Consider the following 10,224-nt stretch of genomic DNA (forward strand, 5'->3'; position numbering starts at 1 on the left):
TTTAGTGAGACATGAATCCTTTGCTAAATGGACTTTAGCAAGGGATTTCGTCCCTCGTTAATTTCGTTGTGAAAAGATAACCTCACTAAATTTGGCGACAAAATACATTCCCTCCCTAAACATGTATCTATTAAAAAATGACCACCTAATGCCACATCACTAGTGCCTTATGACTAGCCATGTTGGGTTAGTTTATGTCATGTCACCTATCATCTCATGTCTCGTCACCCACTAAGTATGCAACAATTTATGTTTACACTAGCCAAAACTTGAACCATTCACCTCTTACTTTTCTCAAATCTTATGTTTTTCTTCTTTGCCAATTAAACTAAAGTGCTCCTGCAATTATTTTATGATAAATTAAATATATGTTATTTAACTACAAAAATATATCAAATAATATATTATAAATATATACATACACTTCCTCCGTTCAAAAATGTAAGACATTTTTAATCGAATCTCACTTATCAATTGTCTTTAAACTAACAATACCTTTTCATATTTATCTCTATTTAATAAAGTGTTTGACCTTAAAAAAATATAAAGTAATCTATTTAATAAGGGCACTTTTGAAAAAAAAAAGAAGCAATGATTATATCTGAAAAGATTAAAAATTTTTTATATTTTTTAACATCCAACTCATCCAAAAATGCTTACATTTTTAAATGGAGTGAGTATATTATATTTTATTTTTAAATATTAATACATTAAAAAAATTTATTTGTATTTATATAACTCATTGTATTATATTTTTAATAAAAATATTATTTTTTAAAGAAAATAAAATTAAAATAAAGAAAATATTAAACATTAAATAATTTTATTATGAACTTTTTAAAATTTTTAAATCTAATTTTTATTTTTAAATGAAAATAATTAAATATATAATAAATTAAAACTCATTTTCAAAAGTTGATTTTTTTTATAATAATTAGCTAGGACCATAATCCCTTACTTATTATATAATTTTAGAGAGGGATAATAGTCCCTTGCTACTTATCTTATTTTAGAGAGAGATTGTTAGTCCCTCATTATTTTCCTCATTAATTATCTTATTGTAGAGAATAAATGGCATTCCCTCTCTAATTTTAAATCTAGCTATGAAATCAACTTTCCTTGCTAACTTGGCTTTCTAAGAAACAATAGACAATCTCTCACTAAATTTTCTCACTAATTCACATTTTTCTAATAGTAACATTTAAGCCTATTGGACCTTCTAATGGGTTTGGAATAGGGCTTAAAAGGCTATTGGGCCAAATTAGGCTTAGATATTGGGCTTAAGTGAAACTTTTTGTTTTGGGTTTTTCACTGCGGCGAGGAGTGTAATTTTCCTTATCAAGCATGGCAAAAATTTTAAAATCATATAGTAAGATTAGTTTTAATGTAAGAGATTTCTAAGGGTTTTGGATGAGAGAAATTGAGGAGCTCTACTAGGGTTTTGGTCGGGTGAACCTTGGAAGCATTTTTTTAAGCATTCAAGGCTTTGGGTAAGCTTCCTAATCCTATATATTCTCTTCTTCTTAGAATTTCTGCAAGTTTTGGGGGTTGTCATAGTAACATCTAAACCTAAGCTTGAGTTTCAACAATTCCATGGATGTAAATAGAGTTTATAATTATTATTTAATGCTTCTACACCTTAGTTTTGGTTAATGACAGTGTTAAATGTCATTAAGGGGGTTTTAGAGTTAACCCTAATCATAAATAATCAAATTTTAAGCCTAATAGGAGTTAAATAAACTAATGAAAATTAGTTTTAGGGTTGGATATGCTTCATCATGCTTAGTGAGAAATTAAGCCTTAATCACAAGTTAAGATTTAATTAATGACGATTAGTCATTAATGTTGTTTTGTGAATTTGGTTGTAAACTAATTATGCTAAGAGCTTATGTTCGAAGTAGCTCCCTCAGGAAATCCAAACTTAACTCTTAGGGTAGTAGCATAAAAGTATAGGTAATTGAGAATTTAACTATTATATGTCATTATGTTTGTGATTGTATTAAATTGTTACATAATTAATATCATGTAATGAGTAGCATGGATTTGTTGTCAGCCTATGAACTACGATTGATTGTTAATTGATAACTATTCTTAATGGAGATTAAATGATTGATAGCTCTATTTAATTGTATGCTATGTGTTATGAGACATGAACTGTAAGCCTAGACTAGCAGTGAATTATTATTTTCAATATGATGGAATGCATGCCTGGATTGGCTGAATTGTGATTAACATGGATATGAGGTATTGAGTGAAATCATAATTATATGAATCGTGATAACATGTGAATTATATTATTGACGAGAATGTGCATCTATTAAGATATGCATGAGATCATTTACATTTATTGATATAGACTTGCGTGAGCATAAGAGGAGGGAGTTCACCCTAAAGTTGTAAATGATTATATTGGTAAAATTCACATAGTGTAGCTTCTACTGAGTTTGCGCATAATGAATTAGCATATTTCATTACTAATATGTTTATTATTACCAATAACCTACAAATGTGGCATGGGTCGAATATGATGTTTAGTATAACCGATCTTGGATTGAACGGCATAGGATGATATCTTGAAGTGTGTATGTAGGGAATCCATGGTCCAAGAATGAGTGTGGGAGCTTTTAGTTGGGCAATTCCTCACAATTAGAGAGTGGAGTTAATCCAATCATATAGGTTAGTTCTAGATCAATTAATAGTTTATGGGTTTGGTCAAATGATATGAGAATAAATATGAGGTGGTTGCTTTGATTGTGAGGTGTAAGCTCATAAGATTAAACTGCAATTGACTCTAAATTATAGCAGTTTAGGGTTTAACCCTCAAAGAATTATCAAATTGTAAAATATTATAAAAGAAATTTCTTAAAATTCTTTCAAAGGAATCACAATCTTAACAATTCAAATCTCAAACATGATTTAATAATTTCAAATTAGAGCTTTGAAAGTAAAGTGGAAACTTGAAAATTAATTGGGACCTAAAATAATGGGTTTTAAAACTCAAAAATAGATTTTGTGTAGAAAGTGTCACGTGTGCCGCGGCTTACGGCTTGTGTGCCGTAGTGTGTCTTCTTTGTGCCTTGTGTCACATCGTATTGCGTGAAATTTAACTGTATTAATACTGTCATTTGACAACACAAAGAGTAAACTTTCGATGTGTCCCAAATCTCTATCTAACGTCCGATTAAAGTTATTTTGGTGTCTACACGAAGCTTTCTCCTAACTCTAGCCAATGACATCAATTTCACACTCAAACTCATTTTTTTTATAAAAAGTTGGACACCAAAATCAATTATTATCACTTTTCACAAAATTTTATAAGTGAGGTGTCCTAACTCAATCACATGTGCTAATAGCTCACACCAACCATCCAACTATATTCAATCAACTCTTGTGGACTCGTGCAATACACCATACACAATCAAAAATGTTTATCTCATAAAATCACCATTCAACTCTAATTTTCACAAAATATAAAGGGGAAGCAAAATGTTACACAAAATCAACAATTTCATTCTAAATTTCTCAAAATACATATGTTTCTACTTGTACAAGTATTTTGGCCCTATCCACCGGTTCACAACCAAAACTCACTAACCTAAGGCATAAAATACATTAGTTATACACAAAATTATGCAAGTGGTGCATAAAACATGTCAAATAATCCTAGCTGGCAATTACATTAACAAATACACATGAAAGTAATAAAAGATAGGCATATAGAGGATTATTCCACAATCCTAGACCTTTATATATTTTTCTCGACTTGAATCCGATGAGCTAGGTCCTGAAAATATTGAGAATTAAGTGGTGAGTACAATCACTCAGTAATTAAGTTTCACTTAACCCATATAATTACATATTAATTGTAAATAGATGTAATTAAGCAAATAAGCACAGATAACACATAACACTCAGCCATAATTCACAAAATTAACAATCATGTGACTGGGCTTGCCACAAAATACTTTATCATGTTATTTAGCAAAGACATAACATAGGGTTGCAAAAATAACAACTATGCACCTTCAACACATGTCGGACTAACAAACTAACAATCATGTGGCCAGACTTATATGCATGATCATATACCAACCTTATATCCTCCTATTATCTTCGATACAGAATCGGTGGCTATCACATGGTTATGTCCTTCACAGACTAACCCAACCTTTTACTTGTGAAGAGCTACGGGGCCAAGGTGAACTCACTCACTTATGTAATCCAGTTTCTCCTAATAGTAATAACCATGGGGTGTTGTACCTCTAATTTAGCCTCCTCATAAACTGATGGAGACTAGTTAGGTTCGAGTCCCCTCATAGAACAAGTAAGACAGTCCCGAATCAACTATGGGACAAGGGCTACCTTTCGATTCCAATAGTCAGTGTCAAGGCTAGTTCTCAATTTTAACGGTCAATATCAATACCACATAGATTTAAATCAATCTACTCCTCTCCCTAAGCAAACTCCCGTCAATGATCATGTTATACACATTTCTCACATAATATGCATTTTAATAATTAATTCATAATACATGAACTCACATAACTCAAATATTCCACAATTCAATATATAATTTATCACAATTCTTCACCCATAGTAATAAATCATTTTACAATCAAATAATTTGCCTATATGCATCATTAATTTAACTCATAATTCACATTTCACAAACACAATTAACATTCAAATATAAAGATTAAGTTTTTCCCAATTATCTCAAACCTTTAAGAGGTCAAAAGTTTACTCCTCACTATATCACATTCCCAAAACTTCAACAAGCTCGAATAGTGTCAAAAACGAACCTCACTACATCCATGCCACAAAAATATCATCATTGTTTAACTCTTGAAGCTTTTTCAACATATAACTTCACACATTTTATTTTTACCAACTCATAATCACTACCCATTCATACCCAATGGATTCATTAAATTTTATTAATATACCTTATCATTAACAACACCTTAAACCATTATTAATGCACATAAACCTCTCCCAACTATCATATTTATAATAATTTTTAGATAATAAATGCTTCCATAGACCAACCATTTTCAAAATTATCAATGTGGTATTTTAATTCATTAAACAACTCTCATTATACTTATTTTAACCAATGAAATCGGACCCATACTCCTATAGACCGAAAATCCATCTCCTAAGTCAAACCCTACCATAAATCATTATAAATAAGGGAGAGAATGGAAGAAGAAGGCACCATAAACTTACTTTAGGTGTTTAAAAGCTTCAAAACACCAATGATGAAAGCCAATGATGTGCCCTAACAGAGCCTAAGTCAAGCTCTTCATTTTCCTCCCCTTATCTTCTTCTGTTTTCGCATGCATGCAATTGATATATCAAAATTTTGGCCGTGCGCCACAACACACGTTGCCTTTCGCCGCGGAGCATGGCACAGAAGAGTTTGTTATTTAAATTTGTCTCTACGTACCACGGCAGACCAACCACGCGCCACGACATATAGCACAAAGAATAATTCTTCACTTTCTCTTCCTCTTTCCTTGCTTAGGTGGCCCGCCATCAATTTAGACCTACTTCTAGGGCTGAAATCACAACAATTGTGCTAAGTTAAGCTCCTCGAGCCACACACCTTATTAACTCACTAATTACTCTCATTAGGTTAATAAACTAGGGTTAAATTTTTTCAAATGTTACATGAGGCATTGAAATGTGAATAAGAATATTTATTGTATGGACTAAGTTATATATTATACACTACCTGGTTGATTGTAACTGCTACACTTTAATATGCTTTGATTATATTCTTGGTTACTAATATTATTTAATCTCACTCCTATTATTCAATATTTTTCCAAGTGATGATAAGGCTAAAGAAAAAGGAAGAGGCATCGACGTCGAAAACCTACTTGTGAAGTTTCTAGTTTCAATTTATCTGTAATTGGACTTATGGTTTGCCAACACTAGGATTTATGCATACTTTATATATGTGAATTATGATAATAGTAATATGGATGTTTTATTTAGCATATAGTATATGATTGGGAATGTATGTGAGGGGAGAAACTTGATTTTGTGCATGAAGCATAAATATTGTTTGGATACAAAGTGTTCTATAATTCTCATTTGGTATCAAAATTGAGTTACAATTGTTGCCAATAGTTAGATATTTTAATTACCCATGTTTGGACTTTTAGATTTTCTTAATTAGAGCTTCGAGTGATTAATTATGAGGGTTTGAAGTTTAAATTATGCATGTTCTTTGCATTGATAACATAGGGTTTACCATGATGAACAATTGGCCACAAAAAGTAGTGTTGTGGGTCAAGGTGAGTTGGTCTTTGTGTCTTGCGTCACAGCAAACATGTCACAAGCTACGGCGAGTGCATCAAATTTCAATTAGCTGCAATAAATTGGCAAAGTTCTTCCTAAAATGGCTAATTTGCCCTTTCTATCATTGCTTTCTCAATGCTAAGTTTTGCATCCCATGTTTCCACATATTTTTAAATATTTTAATTTCTGAAAAATAGTATCCCTTTCATTCAAAAAAACAATTATCTCTATCCTTCAAATATTTTTGAAATCTCAATTTTCAAAGTTGACCTTTACTATTATTATTAATAAATATTAAAGCCATGGTTAATCTTTAAAGTTAAGGGTTAATAGTTAATGGAGTCAAAAATGTAATTGATGATGGCGGTCATTATAAGGCTCATATTGACTCAAGTCTGTAAGCTCAATTTTTCCAAAATCGATTGTTTTTCTAAAATCAATTTTTCCAGCTTTGTAGTTAAAGTGCTAATAGAACTTCGTTAATGTTTATAGTTATGTAAGTATGACCATATACATACAAATAAAATAGAAAGAATACATAAACCCCATTAAGTTTACTTTTACTTGACCACACAAAAATTTACAAAGAAAATGCAATGAAAATCTCGTCAATATTTGAGGCTATGCAAATCCTAAAATCCTCTTCGCTGAAAAAATAGAGAAGCCATTTTGCAGAAATATTAGTACATCGACAGACTTGGTAATCAATTTTTAATTTTAAAAAATAACTTTACATCTTCAATCTACTTCACCAAACAAAGTAGTTCATCCAAAGCAGGGTATACCCAGTCCTATAAATAATATCAAGGGAAAAGGAGAGTAAGAAATAATCTGGGACTCAATTTAAAAGTCTAACCATTTCTGATAATACACACAAGTTATGGGAGAAATGATACCATCAGGCGTACAAGAGCTTATTCTGGGGCAAACTCCACATGGAATAGAAGCCATGGCACCAGTTTTTGGTTCCTCCTTAGAGCCACTCTTTCTTTTGCGTCGATAACAAACCCTACCTACAGGAATAGAAGCAAAATCCCCAAATCCGGTGCTCTTCGTTTCGACAATCTCGTCATCCAAGATCAAAGCTCGTAGAATCTCTTCGATTTGATGTGATGTCAATTCAACATTGAAGTACTTCTTCCTTTGAACCCCCTCTAGAATTCCATCAAGCGTGTCGACTTTTGGCCAGGGAATTTCCTTCAGACAAGCCGCCTTTACACAGTCTATGAATCCTACATCAAGACTCCCATTGCTATACCAATCACCACCTGTGATTTCCTTGGACGGTTCAAACTCAGAAGCCATGTAGTGCTTTTTTGCTTTGTTTTGGCAATTTACAACCTCCTTTATGAGTTGCTTCAGTTGAAGCGAACCAAGGGCCTTTTTGACCACATTGTCAGGAAGATTAGTTTCACGTTTCATGTCTTTACTCCAGATTCCCATGTCTTTTCTGCTTCGGATGACATTGTAAAGAACACGCTCTGCATCTGTGAGAGACCCTGATGAAGGAACTCCGTCTTGTCGTTTTCTTTTAAGAGCGGAAGATCCTTGCATCCTTACAAGAAGACAAATCTGGTACAATGTAATAATTCAATATTTACTTAAATGACTTGAAGAGCTCTAAAAGCAGTTCCAACAAGACTGTTTGTTTTGTAGAGGTCATAGATTTAAAAAGGGGAAAATTACAACCAGGTCTCTCATAAGAAAATTAATTATTGCAAGGTTTATTGACTGCATTAATAATTAGTTGTGCTGATAAAGCAATTTAGTTCAGTTGCCAATGAACTTTGCAGTAATTAATTTCCTTGCATGAAACTTTAATGTAATTCTCCTTTTAAATAATGAGTGACTCAGAATATAGGTACAAATTAGTGACTTGGTTTCTGTCAAAACTAATTGTAGATGGAAACATCATTACATTTATAGATGACAAAAGAGAGAGATACAAGAAAGACGTATAGCTTTAAACAAATGGGATCAGGTTACATATTAAGTTTCAATTATCATTTAAAACAGAAAGAAGATCAGATAGCATGAGAGGATAACGAGCACAAACCGCATGGAAATTAGAATAAAATATTACCAATTTGTTTTGAAATCAAGTTTCAATCACCTTACTCTCACATTAAAACAAATGATAGTTAAACTAATGCTTTTAAGTGAACTCAAGAGGAAAGACAAATTCAAGTTTGAATATCCTTTATCTTTTCATTGTTAACTCTCTAGATATTGCAAAAACACTAAATTTTGTAAGGATAGGCATAAAAACCTGCACCAGGGGACTAAAATCAAAACGTTACAGAACGTATTCATGCATTAATGGAATTAGAGAAATTCTCTAGCATCTTATTCATCTAAATATCTAAACAATAAACTTACACTCTATGACTGTTGATAATAATATGTTATTTCAAGAAAGGGAAAAATATTGAAACTATGCCCAAGCAATGCGAACTACAATGCCAGGTGGACGGCAAAATGTTTTTTGAATATCAGAAAGATCAGCAGCATTTCCGAGCTCAATTGCATATTTGCAAGACAACTTAAAGACAGGGAGTTCATTTCCAACTACATTGCATGAACATGTCAAATTAGCATGCAGTATAGAAGATATCCTACATGTTTAACCAAAACAATCTTTAAATCAGAAGTTGACGAATAGAAAATGTTAATATAAGCTCATTTATAGTACTTGTACGACCTTCAAATTCACCAAAACCCTCCGATCAAAAAACTTAAGGAATTTGTTTTTCTGTTGAAAGGAAACCTATCTGGAATATGTCGTACTTCATAGTTAAAATGATCATGCTTCATCAACAAAACAAGCAGAAGCAACCAGTGGACCATTTTTTTTCTGGCCAAATGATGTAAACGGTAGACCTAAATCAATTTAGGAGAGCCCAATATGGTCACATAGGCGGACCTATGCTACACTCAGTGGGGGCATATCTTTGAAATATGCATAGTTGATATAATGTCCTTTCAATGTTTGTTCCAGATACTTTGACACAACTCGAGCCAAGTCATTTACAAGATCACACATCATAAGAACCTTGAGAATTTCCAAATTTGATGATACTATAAAAAGATTAATAAACAGAATGCCAAAACACAACAAATCCAGCATTGAAAAAAAAAAATCCAAATCATACAAGTCGCTAGTAATCAAAATGAAGAGGGAAGAAGTATAATAGCCAATTAGACACCATTCAAGCAAAAACTAGTACCAAAAAAAAAAAACTCCATATGTAAATATTCCCAAATCCAAAGGTGTCAATATTCAACGATTACACGACCAGATTCAAAGCCAAATTAAAATGAAAAGTTTAAAACAAAGCAAGAACAGCGGAAACAGATGAGCCAGGGGAAAAATCAAATCTAGATTCAAAACACCAGATTGAACAAATCAATTTCACCGAATTTTGGGAGTAGAAAAAGCCCTAGGGTTCGAACCTTCTTCACTGCTTGCCCGAGAACAACCACGCAGGGCTGACAACGGTGACGGCGACTGACGGAGTATGGGATGCTTGTTCGTCGAGTAAGATAACTGAATCCGCTACTCACATGGAGGGTTTTATCGGGATTTATAATTAATTTTAGGAAGAATTTGGTGTGGCCCAAAATTAATTATTAAAATAGCAAAATTAATTTCTCTAAATAATAAAATTTATTTTATGAATTTATACTTAACTCTTCTATATCAAACAGCGTTAAAATTTTGGGTATACCAAATATATTTTTCACTCTCTTTTTTAAAACTTCTTTCATTCTCATTTTTTTCTAATTTTTTCATATTCATGTTTTTTCAATTTTTCTAATAATACGTTTTTTTCAATTTTTTAAATAATTAAAAACAATCCAAACCTCTATTGAATAGAATTAGAAGAGATAAATGAAATTAATTGAAAAATAAAG

At 32.0% G+C, this 10,224-nt stretch overlaps 1 protein-coding gene across 2 annotated transcripts; it reads right to left on the reverse strand.

The window, feature by feature from the left end:
* Positions 1 to 6,830: 6,830 nt before the first annotated feature.
* LOC129315312 (uncharacterized) lies at positions 6,831 to 9,862 on the reverse strand. Of its 2 annotated transcripts, none has more exons than XM_054958916.1 (2): positions 9,763 to 9,862; positions 6,831 to 7,881 (listed from the first exon to the last, which is right to left on the reverse strand). In XM_054958916.1, exon 2 carries the CDS (start codon positions 7,861 to 7,863, stop codon positions 7,153 to 7,155), a length of 711 nt encoding a protein of 236 aa, XP_054814891.1. In that variant the 5' UTR covers positions 7,864 to 7,881; positions 9,763 to 9,862; the 3' UTR covers positions 6,831 to 7,152. The 2 variants fall into 2 exon arrangements, with proteins under 2 accessions (XP_054814891.1, XP_054814892.1); XM_054958917.1 differs by having other exon boundaries at positions 9,726 to 9,857.
* Positions 9,863 to 10,224: the final 362 nt, after the last annotated feature.

Source organism: Prosopis cineraria, unplaced genomic scaffold (assembly GCF_029017545.1).
Source record: "Prosopis cineraria cultivar Desert tree isolate PC_DT_omini unplaced genomic scaffold, ASM2901754v1 PC7, whole genome shotgun sequence".
NCBI classification, from domain to species: domain Eukaryota; kingdom Viridiplantae; phylum Streptophyta; class Magnoliopsida; order Fabales; family Fabaceae; genus Prosopis; species Prosopis cineraria.

What these genes read in the sequence shown, in the direction of transcription:
- LOC129315312 (XM_054958916.1), bottom strand. Translation starts at nt 7,863, where the DNA reads ATGCAAGGATCTTCCGCTCTTAAAAGAAAACGACAAGACGGAGTTCCT.